The sequence below is a fragment of the Suricata suricatta genome, chromosome 17, assembly GCF_006229205.1.
Source record: "Suricata suricatta isolate VVHF042 chromosome 17, meerkat_22Aug2017_6uvM2_HiC, whole genome shotgun sequence".
Taxonomy (NCBI): domain Eukaryota; kingdom Metazoa; phylum Chordata; class Mammalia; order Carnivora; family Herpestidae; genus Suricata; species Suricata suricatta.
Window position 1 is genome coordinate 14,161,439 of NC_043716.1, and position 22,325 is coordinate 14,183,763.

Genomic DNA, 22,325 nt, shown 5'->3' on the forward strand with positions numbered 1-22,325 from the left:
GAAACAAATTGGATGAAGACTTTAGCCAGACTAACATTTAAAATTTAAAAAATGCCTGGTGTGTTAATTTAGGTCAGTCTAACCTCTAAAAAATAAATGTCTGGAGTGCCTAGGTGGCTCAGTTAATTAAATGTCCAACTCTTGGTTTTGGCTCAGGTCATGATCTCGGGATTTGTGGATTTGAGCCCCTGGTCTGGCTTGTCCATGTTTGGCAGTGCAGAACCTGCTTGTGATTCTCTTCTCTCCTCCTCTTTCTGCCCCTTCCCTGCTTACTCCTCTCCCCTCTCGAAAAATAAACTTAAAAAGGTTTTTTTTTTTTAATTGCAGAAATGTTCAACATTTTTTTCAAAATGATTTTATTTCTTTTTTTTTAGGTTTATTTTTGAGAGCAAATGAGCATGCGGGGGTGGAGGGCAGAGAGGGAGAGAGAGAATCCCAAACCTGCTCCTTGCTGGTACTGCAAAACCCCATGCAGGGCTCAATCTCAGAAACCGTGAGATCATCACCTGAGCCAAGATTATGAGTTGAGCCCTTAACCAATTGAGACACTTAACTTTAAACCTTTATTTTTAAGTGGGTTTTTTTTAATGTTTTATATTTTTGAGAGAGAGAGAATGAGTGAGGGAGAGGCAGAGAGAGAGGATGACAGAGGATCTGAAGCAGGCTCTGCATTGAAAGTGCACTCCTATGCAGGGCTCAAGCTCACAAACCATGAGATCATGACCTGTGCTGAAGTCTGATGTCTAACAGACTGAGCCCCCTGGGCGCCCCTAAAATTTATTTATTTTAAGAGTGAGTGAGTGAGCACGCGTGGGGAAGTGGGGTGTGGGAGGGAAAATCCTAGCTCTCAGCAAGGAGCCCGAAGCAGGGCTTGATTTCACAAAATGCAAGATCAAGACCTGGGAGAAGGGATGCTTAGCCCACGGTGCCACCCAGGCCCCCCAAAAGAAAAACTTCCTAAGGAATTTCCATGTACAGCCAGGAATTGATCATTGTATCTCATGTGCCTGACTGAATTAGAGTAACTGAGTGTGCTAGTAAAAAATTTAGGCTTTTAGTCTGTGCTCCAAACCTATTGCATATCTGGGGGTATACAGCTGTTTTTGACTAGATGTCCTTGTAAACTTTCCTTCTAGAGAGAGGCTGTTGCAGCTGTCTTTTCAGCAGTTAAGTAATTGCCAGGGATTTTGAGTTTGAGAATATTGGAAGCTATGTAGCAGTGCTAAGTATAGCAGTACTGCATAGCCTTTTGTCGAATTTCTGTCAAACTTTTGACAGTGATTAATGGTTAGGTGGATATATTTGTCCAAGTGCAGTAATAAAGGAATACTTTCTGCCTTGCAAATGATGGAATATGTAACATAACTGTAGGATTAAATTTAGCTGTAAATGCTAATCAAATTTAACCTGACTTAAAAAAAATACTATTTAAGTATCTTGTTTATGAGTTGCACTGCACACCTTACGAGCTTCTTAATGTTTCTTCCTTCATTTGTTTCTGTCATTTTTCCCTATGTCAACATCTATTTTTATATTACGTTTTGATTATTTGGTATAATTAGGCATTCCTCTATCTTGAAAAGCAGTCCTAAGAATTTCTCCTGTAAATCCATTCTTGGGTTTTTTTTTTAATTTTTTTAATGTTTTATTTATTTTTGATACAGAGAGAGACAGAGCATGAGAGGGGGAGGGGTAGAGAGAGGAGACACAGAACCGGAAGCAGGCTCCAGGCTCTGAGCAGCACAGAGCCCGACGCGGGGCTCGGGGCTTGAACCCACGAACCTGAGCCGAAGTCGGAGGCTTAACCGACTGAGCCACCCAGGCGCCCCATTCTTGGGTTTTTTAATCAGTAGGTATTTAGTGAGTTTTGAGGATGAGTTTCCTTCCTCTTGTGAATGATAAAAGAATTTATTATAGTGCCCAATACAGAGGATCTTACAGTCACTTTAAGGAGAATTGTGGCTAAAAACAAAATGATTTTGCTAACTTACGTGATACAAGAATTTCAGAAAAGGGGAATTAAGGGCATTATGTGCTGTAATTATTAGAGAAAGCTTGAGTAATAGATATCCTTTGGGGTGGATAAGATTTGGATGGTGGGAGAGGAAGGTTCTTTCAGTTATGTCATTAAAAGTACAGTGTTGGAATTAAGCATGTGAGGCCTAAGAATGGAGTATCTGGACCAGAAAGAGGAAATGGAGTTAGATGATGCAACTTGATTTAGCTCATTACTGCATCAAGCACATTGTTAACATTCCTCTGGGGGCTTATACCCTCCTGGATTCCTCTCTTCCCCCTTTTTAAATCTTGGAAGACAGGCAAGCAAAGAGAACGATTTTAAGATCTTGTTGAGTTCTGTTACTTGCCACAGAATTTGTTTATGCAGTCTTCCTTTTAACTCTCAGAACCTAGTGAGAGGGGGGGTTACTGATCAGGAAACTGTCTGAAAGAGTTTATGTGACTTAGGTCAAATAGCTTGTACATATAAATACCTAAGCCAGAAAGAAAGTCTCCTCTGAATCTTTCTGGCTAATAAAGGTGGTGTTTTCCTAGCATGCTATGTTTCTCAAAGTGTGTGTTTTTTGGTCCAGTTACTAAGAGTACAAGTGACAAGAATAGTGTAAGTGTTAACTAGGATAGAATAGGACCTCTTTAGACAGGCTTCCCAGGCGTGTTTTCTGTTTCAAAAATCCTGTTTCTTTCACCAAAAAGTATACTAAGTGGACTTCTATTGACTTCTAAGTCAGTTTATTCTGTCCACTTTCAGCTATTTAAACCCTTGCTTACAGAAAAATCCCAGGGGAAGCTTCCAAATCTTGCAAAATTGTTTACTTCAAATTTCCTTCCTTTGTAACTTTTTACATTTATTTGTAAAAAATATTTATTTTTGAGAGAAAGCATGCAAGCTCATGAATGGGAGGGGCAGAGAGAGAGGGATAGAGAGAATCCTAAGCAAGATCTGTGCACTGAGCACAGCCGGAAATGAGACTTGAACCCACAAACTACAAGATCATGACGTGAGCTGAAACCAAGAGTTGGTCATTTAACTAACCGAGCCACCCATGCACCCAAAGATTTTTTTTTAATAGATTGAACTATAGTTTTGAGTAATATAAAATCTTAGGCTGTGTTTTAGCATCTCCTAGAATTCCTAAGTGATTTGGAAACCCACTCAAGTGCAAATAGACTTTAAAATGGTGGCACCACAAACTTTGAGTAGACTTAAGCAGTCAAGTTATTTATGATAAAGTTGTCAAATTTATCAGGGACTTAATGTATAACAACCATAAGTTAGTTTAGCTATTTAAGAATGTTTTGTAACCAACTTAATCTGATGGGTTTTTTAGTGTAGTTATGTCAAAAATCATGTTCCTTAGAGATTATACTGAATTTGTTGTATGGTTAACTGATACTTGCCCTTAAGACTGTGAAATCATGGGGCGCCTGGGTGGCTCAGTCGGTTAAGCATCTGACTTTGGCTCAGATCATGATCTCACGGTTCGTGGGTTCGAGCCCCGTGTCAGGCTCTGTGCTCACAGCTAGCTCAGAGCCTGGAGCCTGTCTTCAGATCCTGTGGCTCCCTTTCTCTCTGACCCTCCCCTGATTGCGCTGTCTCTCAAAAATAAATAAAAATTAAAAAAAAAATCAAAATTTATTTTCCATGCTTTATGGTACAGAACTGGTACCTCCAATGAATGGAGTATTTGTAGATGTGATAAAGTGCGTGGTATTTAGAAAAATCTGTGTATCTATGTATTCCTAAATATTTTTAATTTTCTTTTTTAAAAAGTTTACTTTTGAGAGAGAGAACACAAGTGGGGGTGGTGTAGAGAGGGGGGACAGAGGATCAGAAGCAGGCTCTGCAATGATACAACTGAGCCTGGTAGTAAACCTGATGCAGGGCTTAAACCCATGAACCATGAGATCATGACCTCAGCTGAAGTTGGATGCTCCACTGACTGAACCACCCAGGCACCTTTGTGTATTCCTAAATATTAACAGCAGAGTCTTTTACCAAGTTATTTGGATCTTTTATAAATCTGTAAGGCAGAATATTGACGGTCATTGAATTATCTATGAATTGACTGTTTAGAGATTGTCCAAATTTTGTTTAGCTGATAATTTCACTCATTCTTTGGATATTATCTAAGTCCATCAGATGATCTAAAAGAAGCATAATACCTGAACATCGATATATGTAAATTTTTAAAGTTGTGTTTATTAATTTTGAGAATCCCAAGCAGGCTCTGTGCTGTCAACTGCAAGCCCGACACAGGGTTGGAACCCATAAACTGTGAGATCATGACCTGAGCTGAAATCAAGAGTCAGATGCTTAGCTCCCTGAGCCATCCAGGCACGGCCCGTATGTATATCTTTTAAAAATAATGTCTGATTTGACCTGATAGCCTTTTTTTTTTTTAGTGTGATTTTGTTGGCTTTTCTTTTCCTTTTATATTGATACCCTAGTGCTCCCTCCCCTCTTTTTACAATTTCTGTACTTAGGCAGAAGGGCCATGTGGGCTCTTTTCATCAGTGAAATGTGAGCAGAACTTTTGTTTAACTGTACAGCCCGTGAAAACCCCTTTCCTAATTATTTTGTTTTTCCCTTTTCTACTTGACCAGGAATCCTCAACTGTCAAAAGGCATGGTTCCTCATTTACGAAACTTTGTGCATAGTCTCTGAAATTTGGAGAATAATTTGGTTCCCAAGCACCTCTCCCCCATTGATTCTATAGAAAAGGTTTAAAACCTGTTTATAGCCTTTTTTGTGTTTTCAATTTTGAGATTCTAAGTAGATTTCATTTCTACTCTGCTTTCTAGAATTTGAGAGGATTGTTTAAAAATTTATATGCTAACTTTTCTGAAGATGAATAAAATCATCCTTTTACTTTTATGTTTAAATATGTGCATGCCAAATGAAGGACATTTTACTTCTCTGGCAGCCTCAGAATACGAATGAATCATAAAGGGGCATGACACCTCCCCCACTTCTGTATAGACTAATTCTCTGGTGGAATTCCTTCTTTTCATTTATTTGTAAGCTGCATCTCTTTAGAATTACTGAGATTTACATTGAATTCTTTTTTTCAAGACAGTGAATAAGCAGGGGAGAGGGTCAGAGGGGGAGAGAGAGAATCTTAAGCAGGCCCCATGCTCAGCTCAGAGCCAGACTTCGGCTCTGTCCCATGACCCCTGGGATCATGACCTGAGCTGGACTTTCAACTGACAGACCCACCCAGGTGCTTCCTAACTACTGAGGTTTAATATTAAGTTCTTGGGCTTTTAGCTTAGGTCTTTTAATTCTCTCTTTGGTTCTTAATCTAGCTATTCTTCCAATGTATTTGCTGGCACAGATCTGGGTTTTTGGTTTTTATTCATTTGGGTGTCCCCCACCCCCCCATGCAGACATCAGTTTTTTCTTTGCTGCTGTACTTCCTTTTTTTTTTTTTTTTAAGCCCAGAAGACATAAATATTTTTTCTACATATGGGGCAAGAGTCATTCATGTTCGGTACAGGGGGTCTCCCTCCTCAGTGTTAATATCTCTGATAATCATAAGATGGGAATATTCCTAAAATTTAAACTGTTGACATTCTCCTTCTAGTAAGTTCATCTCTTTTTATCATCAAAGGATAAAATACTTTTTTACAGCAGCTGGGAAAATGCTGCAGGGTGTTTTTTCTCTTCTTGCCATTCTCTTCTCGTGCAAATGGCTTTCTATGATCTGTGATGGTCTTTTCTGTTGTATTTATCCTTATTTTTAGGTTTTTAGTTATTTGTGAAGTATTGGTGAGGGAACAGTCCTCATGTGATAAAAGAATATTCAAGGTAAGGGAAAGTGGTATTTTATTGGAATGTACAGGTCTGGCATTGTCACTTATAATAATCATATTTTCTTTTTTGGTAGATGTACTATTTTTTAAGAGAGTATTACTTAACAAAAGAAATATAGGGGCATCTGGGTGGCTCAGTTGGTTAAGCATCTGACTTCAGCTCAGGTCATGATCTCAGGGTTCACAGGTTTGAGCTCACAGGTTTGAGCCCAGCGTTGGGCTCTCTGCTGCCAGCAGGGAGCCTGTTTCATATCCTTTCTCTGCCCCTCCCCCAACTGTGCACATGCTTGCATGCTCGCATGCTGTCTCTCTCAAATATAAAGAAACATGAAAAAATATTTTATTCCAGGAAGTAAAGACTTCTCTATTTTTCAGTCCAGATGTATGCATATAAAATACATTTTGGTAGGTGCCAAACTAATAGTTTCAAACAACCAGGCCTGAGAACTAGTAATGAGTCTAGAGAGAAATTTTACTGAGATGATTTTTATAATTACACTAATGTGGATTTTATAGAGTTTTACAGTTTACAGAGGTACCTTGTTTTTTTTCCTCCTGATCTTTTCCCCTCCCCATTATAGTTCTGAGTCATCCCTGAGATAACTTTGTATTCTTTCCATGTGACATAGTGATTTGGAAAAACTTGGCTTCATGCAAGCCAGTGAGAGCAGTGGAGGGCAGAAAGAGAGGGGGAGAGGGAATCTTAAGCAGGCTCCATGCTCTGTGCAGACTCTGGGCTCAATCTTAGAACCCTTAGATCATGACCTGAGCCAAAATCAAGAATCGGACCCTTAACCAGTAGCCCCTTTCTTTCCCTTTGAAGGCTGAATAATATTTTATTGTGTATATATATTACATTTTGCTTATCCATTCATCCACTGATGGGCATTTGGATTGTTTCCATGTTTTAGCTATTGTGAATACTGCTGTGAACATGAGTGTACAAATATGTTTTCAGGACCCTGCTTTTAGTTTTTTTTGGTGTATTCCCAGAAGAATAATTGCTGGGTTATATGGTTATATGTATATAACAGAATTTTTGTGGAATGAAATGCTTTACTGTTTTACACAGCAACTATACCATTTCACATGCCCGCCAACAGTATAGGGTCTCATTTCCCTGCAGCCTCATCAGCACTTCTTTCTTGCTTCTTTGGTGGTAGCTATCCTTAGTCTTATTTTTTAAAAGCTTTTATTTAAATTCCAGTTACCATACAGTGGAATGTTAGTTTTACGTGTACAATATAATGATTTCGACAGTTCATACATCACTGGGTGCTTGTCACAAGTGTACTCTTCGAATCGCCATCACCTATTTAACCTGTCCCCCCACCTCCTTTCTGATAACCATCAGGTTTTTGGTAATATTTTAAATATATATATTTTTTAAGACAGTGGGGGATGGGTAGAAGGCAACAGGGAGCTGAAGCAGGCTCTGTGCTGTCAACACAGAGCCCGATGCAGGGCTCGAACTCAAGAACTGCAAGATCAAGGCACCTGCATGGCTCAGTCAGTTGAGCATCTGACTTTGGCTCAGGTCATGATCTCACTCTTCATGGGTTTGAGCCCCGTGTCTGGCTCTGTGCTAACTCATGGTTCATGAGTTCAGGCCTTGCAAAGGGCTTTGTGCCAGCTCGGAACCTGGAGCCTGCTTCTGATTCTGTGTCACCCTCTCTCTGCCCCTCCTCTACTCATACTCAGTCTCTCAAAAATAAATAAATGTTAAAAAATAAAACCCTGCAAGATCATAACCTGAGCTGAAGTCGGATGTTTAACCGACTGAGCCACCCAGGTGCCCCAAGTTTGTTTTAAGAAGTTAAGTGTCTTGTTTCTTGGTTTGCCTCTTTTTTTTTCCCTTTGCTCTTTCCCTTTTCCTTTTGCTCTTTTGTTTCTTAAATTCCATACGAGTGAAATCATGATATTTGTCTTCTTTTGACTGATTTCAATTAGCAGAAATACTAGCTCTATCCATGTCATTGGAAATGGACAAGATTTCATTCTTTTTTAATGGCTGAGTAATACCCCCCCCCCCAATCTTTATCCATTCATCAATCGATGGATACTTGGGCCATTTTTGTAATTTGGCTAGTTGATAATGCTCCTATAAACATAGGGGAGCATTATCCCTTTGAGTTTGTATTTTTATATTCTTTGGTAAAATATGTAGTAGTGTGGTTATCTTTTAAATAGATAAAGGAAAGAGCTAGGCTTTTTCTTTCACTGTCCTCTCAGTGAGCCCTAGGAGCTCTTGACTGGGAAAAGTGGCATTTTTTTTTTAACCTTCTTTTATAGATTGCATTGATAGATTTATTTTCCACCCCCCCCCTTTTTTATACCAACCAGTCACTTTTTCTGTATAAAATGCAAGTTATAATCCTACTCATTCTGATACTAAGTCATGGAGGAATCGGTAAGGCTTCTGGACCAGGTTTTCAGAAATATCCCTAAATGCTTTGGCTCTTGTATTATGAAATGGTGTTGGTTCTCCTTTAGTCATTTCGTATACAGGATTCAAGATCAGAAACCTGTAGATACCACAGTCTTGCTAATTGGGAATATTATTTGAATGTATAGGCACTTTACCAAAGTGTGATAACGTAGGACACTATACTAAATTCCCCTTTATAAATGTAAAGAACAGACCTCAGATCTTCAGGTTGATGATACCTTGGGTCTCAGAGGACCTCTTTAGGGTCAGATATAACTAAGTTTTCTATGAAATAATAACTGCTGAGACAGGACTGCTATCTAAAGGGAATCCTTAAAGATTTCATTTACCTCTGACATATTCAGTCAAGTCCCCCAGAGCATATTTTTGTCTTTTTATTTAATATAGCTTGTTTTACCATCTTTATTCTTTCATCACATGTTTGTGTTCCTTTTGTGGCATTAGATACTATGTATGATATTCTGGAAATACACAGATAAAGGCTTTTAGGGAGATAATTTTTTTTTAATTTATGTTTATTAAAAATGTTTTCCCATGTTTTTATTTATTATTGAGACAGAAACAGAGCATGAAGTGAGGGAAGGGCAGAGAGGGAGACACAGAATTTGAAGCAGGCTCCAGGCTCTGAGCTGTCAGCACAGAGCCCTATGCGGGGCTCGAACCCATGAACAGTGAGATCATGACCAGAGCCGAAGTCGGCTGCTTAACCGACTGAGCCACCCAGGCACCCCTTAAGTGTTTGTTTTTGAGAGAGAGCGCGAGCATGAGCAGGGGAGGTGCAGAGAGGGAAAGGGGGGTGACAGATCCTAAGTGGGTTCCGCACTGACAGGAGAGCCTGATGTGGGGTTGAACTCATGAACCATGAGTTGAAATTGAAGTTGGATGCTGAGCCAACTGAGCCACCCAGTACCCCAGGAAAGTAATTTTTTAAATTATTGGTTGATTGGAAGGTTGTATTTGATGGGGAGAAAAACACTGATTTTTCAGTACAGAGAGTGTGAACATGGATTGGGAAGCACAGGAAGGCTTTATAGAAGAAGATGTTTGAGTTTGATTCAGAGTGATGGTGCCCCTGTTATTTGTCTTTTAATGTCAGGATTGTGTTTTGTAACCACTGGCAAATATTGTTTCCATGCTTGGGAGTCATTATGGTTTTGACCCTGTATGCTTCTTCAGTACAAGGTACATTAATTCTGTCAGCTAGCTAGTACAGTGCCTGCTCATTTTCCCATGACTGATGCAGAACAGTTTGCTTTTATCCTGACACTGGATCTCATTAGGAGCTCTAGAATTAGGCTTTTTGGTAATTTGTAGTCTAATAGTTGGAAACATGTTCCCTTGTAGATTTGTACTTTGTCTTTATAAGATTACAAGGCTATTGAATCTCAGCAGAAACTTGCTTTACCAACTGTCAGGGGCAGTCTTGGGAAAATCATGTTGACTGGGATGTTGATGTAGAAATACTAGTGGCATGGGTGTTATTTGTTCTACTAGGCATTGGCATTAAACTTTTTGGAGATAATGTTCTGGAGGATTAACTTAGTGTAAACGGGTGTACTTTAAGCAAGAGTAAACCAAATTTTAATGTATTATTAATAAGCTTGTGTCTCTTGTCATTGCAACCATTTATTGCATCTGTTCTAAACAAAAGCAGAGGATCCTGTCATTATACTTACATTTAAAAAAGGACCAAGAGATTCTCATCCAGATGAATTCAAATAAATATTCAAATCTGATGGAATATGATTAAATGACAGTACAGCTCTGGAGTCAGATTGCCTGGGTTTGTAATGTACTGACTTTATGATTTTGACGAAGTTTAACTTCCGTGTTCTTTAGTTTCCTTATAAAATGGGGATAATACTGCTACCTACTTCAAAGCTTTTTTGAGAAGATGAAATGCATCAGTACATGGAAAGCATTTGGAACAGTGCCTGGCATGAAATGTTTTGTGAATGAGTTTGTTGAATGAATATATTTACACAAATACTTCAAAGAGCAAAACCAAGAACTAAAGCTAAATTAAAGTCGGGGTGAAAAATAGGGAACTCCTTTTGGCAGGATAGTCCTGTAAAAACACAGGAAAGCTGGTTTAATGTAACGGATGTCTAACGAGGCTGTTAATACACTGTGGAGGGGAAATGACCTGAAACCAAACAGGTTTTTTCTTTTTAAACATTTAAATTTTATTATTATTACTAATTTTGAGAGAAAGAGGGTGCAAGTGATTGAGGGGGTGGAGAGAGAAGAGGGGCTTGAGTTCATCCAAAGCAGGACTCAAACTCCCAAACTGAGATTATAACCTGAGCTGAAGTCAGATGCTTTAACCAACTCTGCCACCCAGGCACCCCCAAACAGGCATATTTATTAGTATATTTGATTAAGGTGCCCTTTTCTATTGTTGGTATTATAAATTTCAGTTTCTATAACTGATGATTTTCAGTCAGCTACCTAGTGACCCCAAGCTACTGGAAGTCTCCCGAATTTTATTGCCCAGAGTTGATGTATTGAACTGCCTCTGCATCAACATGTAGTCTTTGACAGTGACTCTCTCTATTCATTTGTTCATTAGTTATCATACCTGCTGCAAACAGACTTGACAGCCTTCCCCATCCCAGAAATGCTTAGATCACATTGACAAAATAGTTACTGCAAAGAAGATTTTGTGAAATACTAGTTAGGTTGAGCATTTTATGTTAATAATAATTAGGCTACACTCCTGCTGTTGGTGGTTTTGAAGTTGTGGGCCAGTTTTGGATAAATCAGAGCTTTCACATAAAGTTTTGGGGGTTTTCAGGATCATGTTTCTGTTGCTGATTTTAAAAGGGTGAGGATGACACCAAGGTTTTCATGAGAGCTTCATTATAGTCATAATTTGTGCAAATTGGTACAAAGCACTGGTTGTATAGAACATGTAGGGCTCGGTGGCTCAGTTGGTTGAGTGTCTGGCTTCGGCTCAGGTCATGATCTCGCGGTTTGTGGGTTTGAGCCCCGCATCGGGTTCTGTGCTGACAGCTCAGAGCCTGGAGCCTGTTGGAGATTCTGTGTCTTCCCCTCTCTCTGCTCCTCCCCCACTCGTGCTTGGTCTCTGTCTCAAAAATAAACTGTAAAAAAAAAAAAAATTAGGGGCGCCTGGGTGGCTCAGTAGGTTAAGCGCCTGATTTCAGCCCAGGTCAGGATCTCACAGTCCTTGGGTTCGAGCCCCACTTCAAGCTCTATGCTGACAGTTCAGTTGGGAACCTGCTTCAGATTCTGGGTCTCCTTTTCTCTCTGCCCCTCTCCCGCTCACTCTCTATCTCTGTCTCTCAAAATAATAAAGACATTAAAAAAAAAAAAGAACACCTAGGGGTAGTAGGAAGTGCTTTACTTTTCTGAAGGTAGCAGTACTACCTTCAGGAATGGAGAGATTCTTGAAGGGCTAAGAGGGTATAGTTGGGGTTTTTTTGAAGGTAAATAACTTCTGCAGTTCTGTTATAAAAAGACAAGCCAAATTAAAAGATTGGCAAAGCATCTGAATATTTTCCGAAGAAAGTAAATAGATGGCCGTGAAGTACATGAAAAGATGATCAACATCATTAGCCATCAATGAAATTAAAATCATGACATAATACTTTACCCACACTGAGGTGACTTTTTTTTTTTTTAAAGAAACTAACATATTGGTGAGAGTATGGAGAAAGTAGAATTCCTATAGTGCCAGTAGGAATGTAAAAATAGTGCAGCCCTGTGAAGAAGGGTGGCAGTTCCTTCGTCAAAAAGTTACTATGATGACCCTGCCGTTCTGCTTCTAGGTGCACACAGGCAGCAGACCTGAGAGCATCCTTAGTGTAAATGTTCATAGCAGCATTCTGCATGGTAGCCGAAAAGTGACAGTTAACTCACATGTCCATTAACTGATAAATGTACATTACCTGATAAACGTATAAATAAAATGTGGCATATCCAGATAGTACATGAAGTACATTGTTAGGTGCTGCATTCTCGGTGAACCCTGAGACATGCTAAGTGACAGAAGCCAGTTATAAAAGACCACATATTACAAACATACTTGGAGATACTGTGCAATAAAGTGAACATCCCAGTGAAGCAAGTCAAATGAATTCTTTAGTTTGCTAGTGCACATAAGTCATTTTCCCAATATACTGTAGTCCTTAAGTATGCAATAGGGTTATGTCTAAAAAAGTTACATACCTTTGTTAAAAATACTTCATTGCTCAAAAATGCTGTCTGAACTTTTTGCTGGTGGAATGTCTTGCCTCGCCTCGATGTTGATGGCTGCTGACTGATCATGTGTTTTGCTGAAGGTAGGAATGGTTGTGGCAGTGCCTTAAAGGTAACAGCGAGGTTTTCTGCATTGATTGATTTCCTTTCAGGAGTATGGGATGCTGTTTGATAGCATTTTATCGATGATAGAATTTCTTTAAAAATTGGGAGTCAAAATCAAGCCTGTTAAACTCTGTTAATGCTGTATCAACTAAGTCTGAGTACTGTTCTAAATCCTTTAATGTCATTTCAGCAGTCCTTTTTTTAAAAGTTTATTTATTTTGAGAGAAGAGAACAAGTAGGGAAGGGGCAGAGAGAGAGGGAATTTTTTTTTTTAATGTTTTAAGAGAGAGAGACCGCATGAGCCAGGCAGGGTCAGAGAGAGAGGGAGACACAGAATCTGATGACAGGCCCCAGGCTCTGAGCTGTCAGCATAGAGCCCGATACAGGGCTCGAACCCACGAACCATGAGATCATGACCTGAGCCGAAGTTAGACGCTTAACCATCTGAGCCACCCAGGCATCCCCCCCTTTTTTTAATCAAATGTTTTTTTCCTTAAATTTACATCCAAGTTAGTTAGCATATAATACAGCAGTGATTCCAGGAGTTGAACCCAGTGATTCATCCCCTTCATATAACACCCAGTGCTCATCCCAACAAGTGTCCTCTTTATTTTTTTATTAAAAATTTTTTACATTTATTTATTTTTTGAAGGACAGAAAAAGAGCACAGTGGGGGTGGGGCAGAGAGAGAATGAAACAATCTGAAGCAGGCTCTAGGCTCAGAGCGGTCAGCACAGAGCCGGACACAAGGCTCGAACTCAATGAGCTGTGAGATCATGTCCTGAATTGAAGTCGGACGCTCAACCAACTGAGCCACTCAGGTGCACCGAGTGTCCTCTTTAATGCCCTTTGCCCATTTAGCCTGTCCCCCTACCCACAACCCTTCTAGCAGCTGTCGATTGTTATTTGGGCTCTTTCCATACTTCGGCTGTTGTCGATAGCACTGTTCTAAATATCGGGGTGTATGTGCCCCTTTGAAACAACACACCTGTATCCTTTGGATAAATACCTAGTGGTGCAGTCGCTGGGTTGTAGGGTAGTTTTTTTAATTTTTTGAGGCACTTCCGTACTGTTTTCCAGAGTGGCTGCACCAGTTTGCATTCTCACTAGCATTGCAAAAGGGTGCCTTTTTCTCCCCATCCTGGCAAACATATTTCGTCTGAGTTCTTAATTATAACCATCTGACAGGTGAAAGGTGGTATCTCATTGTGGTTTTGATTTGTAGTTCCCTGATGAGTGATATTGAGCATGTTTTCATGTGTCTGTCAGCCATATGATGTCTTCTTTGGAAAAAATGTCTATTCATGTCTTTTGCCCATTTCTTCACTGGACTATTTGTTTTTTGGGTGTTGAGTTTGGTAAGTTCTTTATAGATTTTGGATTCATTTCAGCAATATTAACCAGGAATAAATTCCACCTCAAACCTTTTTCTGGGGTGCCTAGGTGGCTCGATTGAGTGTCCCACTTTGGCTCAGGTCATGGTCTTGGAGTTCTTGTGTTTGAGCCCCATATCTGGCTTGCATCAGATCCTCTGTCCCCCTCTCTCCCTACCCCTCCTTTAAGAAATAAACCATTTTCCTTGCTCCATTCATAAGAAGCAACCTAACTCCCTTAATTGTTTTATCAGGAGATTGCAGCAGTTGAGTCAACCTTCAGTCCTACTTTCTGTTACTTTATTTTACTATTTTAGTTTATTTTGAGAGTGTGAGTGAGCATGGATGCGAGGGGGGCAGACAGAGAAGGGGAGATAGAATCCCAAACAGGCTTTTAACGGGGGCTTGATGTCACGAACTGTAAGATCATGAACTGTAAGAGAAATGAAGAGCTGGGCCTTCAACTGACTAAGCCACCCAGGGCCCCTGTTATTTTATTTTTATTGGCTCTTACAGTTTACACACGTTACATTAATTGCAGGTTTACAACAGTGATTCAGCAGTTGTGTGCATTATACTGTACTCACTCACCACAAGTGTAGCTATCTTTGTCACTGTACATTATCATACCACCACTGACTGTATTCTCTGTGCTATACCTTTCATCCCTCTGACTTATTCCATAACTGGAAGCCTATACTTCTCACTCTACGTCACCAATTTGTCCGTCCCCTATCCTCTAACAACTACCAGTTCTCTGTATTTATGGGTCTGTTCCTTCTTTTTTTGTTTGTTCATTTATTTTGTTCTTTAGGTTTCGTATATAGGTGAAATCATAATGGTATTTGTCTTTAGCTTATTTCACTTGGCATAATATCCTCTGTGTCCATCCTTATTGTTGCAAATAACAAGATCTCATACTTTTTTATGGCTGAGTAGTAGTTTATGGTATGAATGTGTACACACCACATCTTTATCCATTCATCTATTGATGGACACTTAGATTATTTCCATATCTTGGTTATTATTTTCAAATTAGTACTTTTATTTTCATTGACTTAAAATACTCAGTAGTTGAATTACTGGATCATATGTTATTTCTATTTTTAGTTTCTTGGGGACTCTCCATACTGTTTTCTACAGTGGCTGAACCAATTTACATTCCTACCAGTAGTGCATTAGGATTCCTTTTTGTCCACATGCTCACCAACACTTGTTACTTTTTGTCATTTTGAGAGTAGCCATTCTGACAGGTGATTAATACATTTTGCTTTTGATTAAGTCAATTTTTTAAAAGTTTATTTATTTAACTAATGTCCACCCAACATGGGGCTTGAGCTCATGACCTCAAGATCAAGAGTGGCGTGTTCTACTGACTGACTGAGCCAGCCAGGCACCCCTGAAATGTATTTCTTTCTTTTCTTTTTCCTGAAAATGTATTTCTTAAATAATAACAGTGAAAGTTGAAATTATTTCTTGATCCTTGCGATGCAGAAGTGATGTTGTGTTAGCAGGCATGTGAAAACTTTAATCTTGTCCATCTCCATCAGAGCTCTAGGGTGACCAGGTCCATTGTCATTGAGCAGTAATATATTGAAGGGAATCTTTTTTTCCTGAGCAGTTCATCTCAACAGCAGGCTAAAAATAGTGAACTATGTTGTAAACAGATGTGCTGTCATCAGGCTTAAGTAATCTCTACAACCAATGAGGGCTTGAACTCCCAATCCTGAGATAAAGAGTTGCATGCTGTACTGACTATGCCAGCCAGGCTCCCATATTTAGCATAATTGTTAAGGGCCGATGATTTTCAGAATCGTCAGTGAGCTTTGGCTTCAACTTAACATCTCCAGCTGCTTTAGCCCCTACCTAACAAGAGAGTCACTGTCTTTTCAAATTTTGAAACCAGGCATTGACTTCTCTTGAGCTGTGAAAATCTTAGATGGCATCTAATAATATAAGGCTGTTTTATCTACACTGACAACCTGTTGTTTAATGTAGCCATCTTCATTAATTATGTTAGCTAGAGCTTCTGGATAACTTGCTGTATGTAGCTTCTATGTCAGCATTTGGTGTTTCACCTTATTATGGATAGGACTTCCTTCCCTTAAACCTCATGAACCAACCTCTGTTGACTTTAATTCTGTAGCTTCCTCCCCTCTCTCAGCCTTCATGCAATAGAAGAAAGTTAGGACCTTGCTTTGGATTAAGTTTTGGCTTAAGGGAATGTTGTGGCTGGTTTGATCTTCTTTCCAGACTACTAAAACTTCTCTGTATCAGGGATAAGAGGCTGTTGTGCTTTCTTACTATTCATGTGTTAACTGGAGTAGTGCTTTTTATTTTCTTCAAGAACTTTTCCTTTGTATTCACAATCTGGCAAGTTGGCATTAAGAGGCCTCACTTTTGCAGCTTTCAGCATACCTTCCTTACTAAACTTAATCGCTTCTAGCTTTTGATTTACAGTGAGAGATATGTGACTCTTCCTTTCACTTTGACACTTAGGGGCCATTTTAACATTATTAATTGGCCTAATTTCAATATTGTAGTGTCTCAGAATAGGGAGGTTTCAGAAGAGAGGGGAGACATGGTGGAGTGTGGGGTACGGCTATATGGTACTGAATAAATAGGTTGGTGGCACAGAACACATCATTTATTAAGTTTGCCATCTTATTTGGGTGTGGTTTGTGGTGCCCCAAAACAGTTGGGATAGTAACATCAAAGATCACTGATTATAGATCACCATAACCAATATAATAATAATGAAAAAGTTTGAAATATTATGAGAATTACTGAAATGTGACAAAGAAATATGAAATGAACTGATGCTCTTGGAAATATGGTGCCACGGACTGGTCAGTACAAGCTTGCTGGAAACCTTCAATTTGTTAAAAAAAAAAAAAAATTAAATTAAAAAAAAAAACAGTTCTGTGAAGCACAGTAAAATAAAGTATGCCTACATAATATGGATGCATTTATGTGGAATGTCCAGAATGGTAAATCAGTAGAGATGGAAAGTAGATTGGTGGTTACTTAGGGTTGAGAGAGTTGGGGTATATGGAGAGTGACTACTAATGGGTATGGAGTGTTTCTTCTTCAAGTGATGAAAATATTCTAAAACTGATTGTAGTCTTGGTTTCAAACTGATTGTAGTCATGGTTTCAGAACTTTGTGAATATACTAAAAACCACTACATTGTACATTTTATTTCTTTCCCCTCCACCCCTACATTGTACATTTTAAATCCGTGAATCCTATAGGTGAAGATCAGTAAAGCTTTTGTTTGATAAAACTGGATAACTGCTCTTTCTGTAGTTGTACCATAGTCTTTTGTGCATTGTTTTGTGGCCTTCTAAATGCAAGAAATTATATATATAATCGAATCTGGGATTGTAGAATATCACTGAGTCCTTTATATATATTTCTCCAGGGCCCTTGGGTGGCTCAGTTGGTTGAATGTTGGACTCTTGATTTTGGCTTAGGTTGTGATCAAGTCCTGCAATGGCTCCATGCTGAGCCTTGATCCTGCTTGGGATTCTTTCCCTCTTTCTTTCTTCCCTCTCACCCTTTGCCCTTCTCCCCTGTTCACGTTCTGCCTCTCTCAAAAAAATTCTCATTAAAAATTTTTTGTCTATATTTCCCTCTGATTAAAATATTGTTGAAATGTTGAAAAAAATTTACAGCATAGAAAGCAATGGAAATGTAAATTATTTGGCATAATACTCAGACCTATCATTGTTAAATTTTTGGTGGTGGTAGATATTTTTGTGTGTAGTATTTCCATGTATATTGTTGCAAAGTCCTACGGTTTAAAAGAATTAATGGTCTTTTGGTGTAGGTAGCTTAATTTTTAAATTGTTTTGTTGGGGCCAATTTGGAAAAGCTAATTACTGGTTCACTTCTGAGGAATGTTTAATTTGTTTTTTGAAAATAAACTAGTATGGGAGTGAACTTTAAATTACCCTTTGACTCCACTGGCCCTGAATTTAGCCTTTTTTCCATGACTAGTTAAAAAAATGTTCTGGGGCGTGTGGCTGGCTCATTTCTTAAGAGCACGTGACTCTTGATCTCAAGGTGATGAGTACAAGTCCCACGTTGAGCGTGGAGCCTACTGAATTAAATAAAAGTGTTTCAAATTAATGCTTTCAGCCTTCCACAAATGAATTTGTGGTCTTATTACTGTACTCCCTACTATTTCTTTAATCCTTCAGAATTTTAAAAAAGTTAAAGTAATTAAAGTATAATTTATATACGATAAATTTTACATGTACAGTTGGCTCTTAAACAATATGGGCTTGGACTGGGCAAGTCTACTTACATGTGGAGTTTTTTCAGTAAATCCAGTACAGTACTGTGAATGTATTTTCGCTTATAAAATTTTCTTTGTAACCATTTCTCTAGCTTACTTTATTGTAGAATACACTGCATAATAGATACAGCGTACAGAAATATGTGTTAATTATCAGCAAGGCTTCTGGTCAGCAGTTGGGTGTTAATAAAGTTTTTAGGGAGCCAAAAGGTATACTTGGATTTTTGACTGTGCTTGGTGCCCTCTCGTGTTATGTAAGGGTTTAAATTGTACAGGTTAGAGTTTTGATAAATGTATTCAGTTGTGTAACCACCACAGTAGAGCAATTTTACTACTCCCCAAATTTTCTTAGCACACAAACTCCAGTCACTTCACTCCCATACCTTGGTGTAACCACTTACTTGCTGCCTTTACAGTTTTTTCTTTTTTTTTCATGTCTTTATTTTGAGAGAGATAGAGAGACACACACACACACACGCACGCACGCAGAGAGCAAGCAGGGGAGGGGCAGAGAGAAAGGAGACAGAATCTGAAGCAGGCTTTAGGCTCTGAGCTGTCAGCACAGAGCACACAGACTGAGATGATCTGAGCCGAAGTTCAGATGCTTAACTGACTGAACTGACTGAGCCACACAGAGACCCAGTTTTGTATTTTTCTGTAACTTGACTTAAGTGAATTATATAGCCTTTTTTGGTCTGGCTATTCTCATGTTCTGTAATTCATCTATGTTAACTTTTTTTTTTTTAAGTATGTTTTGCAGGGGTTTGGGAGAAGGAAGCACCTATGTGTGCGAGCAAGGAATGGGCAGAGAGGGAGAGAGAACCCCAAGCAGGCTTCCAGTGATCCCAAGAACTGTGAGGTCATGACCTGAGCTGACCCAGGCACCCCCTACATGTTGTTACTTGTATCCATAGTTTTTTATTCTTGAGTAGTATTCCATTGTATACTTAGATGTTAGGGTTGTTTTCACTTTAACTTTTTGAATAAAGTTGCTGTGAACATTTGTGTAAAGGTCTTTGTGAAGATACATTTTAATTTCTTTTGGGAAATCTCTAGTAGTAGAATTACTGGGTCTTAGCGTGTTCTAACTGTATAAGAACTACCAAACTGTTTTCAAAGACCTTACCATCTTCATGTTTCTATTTATTTTCTGATACTCCTGAAAGGATATCCGGGGCACTTGGGTGGCTCAGTCAGTTAAGCATCTCACTTTGGCTCAGGTCATGATACTGTGGTTCTTAAGTTCAAGCCCCGTGTCCACAGCTCGGAGCCTGGCTTCTGATACTGTGTGTGTCTCCCTCTCTGCCCCTCCCCCATCTTTTCCTGCTTCTCAGTAATAAATAAATGTAAAAAAACACCACAACTTATCTGGGATTGCACATACTTTAATTATTAAACAATGTTTCATAAAGTTACCATCTGCACAGTGCCTTAAAATACGCTTATGCTTAGAGTGTTAACGTATGTTAAGGGTACTTGTTAAAATGCAGATCCTTGGGTCTTAGGACCACAGACTGTGAATCGGTAAAGTCGGAGAGCCACATGTGATATGGCATTTAGTCTTTTCTTAAAAGCATAGTTTTCGTAAATATGTTATTAGTATTCATTGAGCTGATTTTGGTTCTTCCTTTGCATTCCTTCTGCATTGTGTTGCCTGTGTTTTTCTTTAAACTTGGGGATCTCCTCAGGTTTATCTGGGCCCCTTTCTTAGCCCGCCACCTAGTGGTAACGTACAGGAACCATCAAAAGTTTTGCTGATAAATGCATAGGAGGTGGACGATGTCTTTCTAAAGGGGAAAGGATGGGAAACATCCAAAGAAAAGTTTGGTTTGTATTTGTGATTAACCAAATGCTCAAATGTGTGTTTTCTGTGTGAATGAATATTTTTTCTCACATGACTTTTGAAATATAAATTTATTTGTAAGAAAAAATACTTTAGAGCCTGTAAATTAAAAAAAAGCATGTGTACACATGCGAGCTGGGGAGGGGCAGAGAGAGGGAGACCCAGAAGCCAAAACAGGCTCCAGGTTGAGTTGTCAGCACAGAGCCTGCCTGATGTGGCACTTGAACCCCTGAGTTTTGAGATTACTGCCTGAGCTGAAGTTGGATGCTTAACTGAGCCACTCAGGTGCCCCTACAGGCTGTAAATATTTAATCTTTGTCTTAAACTGCCAGCTCAATTATTTTTACTGGGAAATTGTCAGATGTGCTTTCTTAGTTCCCTAAAAGAGACAGATACTTCCAAACCATACTCAGTTAGGTAATATATGAAATTTTGATTCCATAGAACTTTTATTACAGATCATCCTGTTCTATGCTCTTAGTTTTTTTTACATGGTTTTTGGATTTTTTACTCCTTTCAGGTTTAATGATTGTAGTTATTTTTGTTAAAATTCTTACCTTTTTACTAGCTTGACAGAAAAAAAGACCGATCGTGAAGGGATTTTGTAGGAACAAAACTTATTTTGTAAGGTCTGATTTTACTTTTCCCTTCTAGAAATGGTGGAATCGATGAAGAAAGTAGCAGGGATGGATGTGGAGTTGACAGTTGAAGAAAGAAACCTCCTATCTGTTGCATATAAAAATGTGATTGGAGCCAGAAGAGCTTCCTGGAGAATAATCAGCAGCATTGAACAGAAAGAAGAAAACAAAGGAGGAGAAGACAAACTAAAAATGATTCGGGAATATCGGCAAATGGTGAGAGTATTGTAGGCCTCTTTAAAGAAAGATGCCTTATGTTTTGGATATTTTATTTTTATTTTAAAGTTTAGGGCGCCTGTGGCTCTGTTGGTTAAGCATCCGACCTCATGCTCAAGTCATGATCTTATGGCTTGTGAGTTCGAGCCCCATGTCGGGCTCTGTGTGACAGCTCAGAGACTGGAGCCTGGTTCAGATTCTGTCTTTGTTTCTCTCTGCCCCTCCCTGATTGTGTTCTCTCTCTCAAAAATAAATATTAAAAAATTCAATAACATTTTATTCAACTTAAGTAGTCCCTAACCCAACGTGAGGCTTGAACTCCTGACTCTTGAGATCAAGAGTCTCATGCTGAACGAGCCAGTCAGGCGTCCCACGTTTTGATCATTTTATTTTATAAGAATTTTTTTCAAGTTTATTTATAGAGAGAGAGAGAGAACAAGTAGGGAGGAACAGAGAGAGGGAGAGAGGGAGAGAGGGAGAATCCCAAGCAGGCTATGCTCATGAATGGTGAGTTCATGACCTGACCCCAAAATCAAGAGTCGAACACTTAGCTGACTGAGTCACCTAGGTGCCCCTGAACATTTTGGATCACAGTGTAGTGCACAGGTGTTATATACATGTGTAATATTTTATCCTTGAATTGATTTGCATATTTTACGTAATCCAGATTAGGAATTATAGGTCTTAGAGTATTTCAGGACCAAGGTGAAGAACTTTTCTCTGGAAGCTACAGAAAGTGTTCACTTTTGAGCACCATGAAAGTAGATAACTAATTTAATCTCGGTTTTGTTGTAGTTAATTGCAGAATGCTTCATTGAGTGACTTGAAAGTGCCATTCAGGACTATTTAACAAGTATTTGTGTGTCTCTTCTGTGCCACACAATTTGCTATGTGCTATGGGTGTAAAGATGAGACAGATCTAGGTTACTTTGCATATGGAGGCTCGGTCTAGTCATATTTTCTTAATAGAGTAGAAAATGTTAAAGGCATTGGACATTATTTCTTGAAGTTACTATTACAGGTATTATCTATCTATCTAATTGGAATTTTTGTTCCTATGAGTTTTGATCAAGAAAGTACCATAGCCATTGAGTGGTTTTCAACCAGAGGTAATTTTGCTGCTCAGGGTATTTGGCAAAAAAATTTTTTTTTAAATCAAAACCCCAACATCTATTTCATGTAATTAGACTTATACAGAAATTAGAAGGTTAAGTAACAACTAGTTAATCACCTAATTTCACAGCTATCTGAAGTGGTGATCATTATATAGCAGCTTATCTATGATACATTCAGGATAAATGATACAATTTATTACTTGCCCATAAGCTAAAACACAGCCTGCTTA

The 22,325-nt window shown here is 38.9% G+C and overlaps 1 protein-coding gene across 1 annotated transcript in view; it reads left to right on the top strand.

Annotated features, from left to right (window-relative positions):
- The window catches only part of YWHAE (tyrosine 3-monooxygenase/tryptophan 5-monooxygenase activation protein epsilon), a 52,858-nt gene that overhangs the window by 18,575 nt on the left and 11,958 nt on the right, over positions 1 to 22,325 (top strand). Inside the window, exon 2 of the mRNA XM_029927573.1 lies at positions 20,781 to 20,980. Coding sequence (XP_029783433.1) covers positions 20,781 to 20,980 — 200 coding nt within the window. The remainder of the gene's footprint in view (positions 1 to 20,780; positions 20,981 to 22,325) is intronic.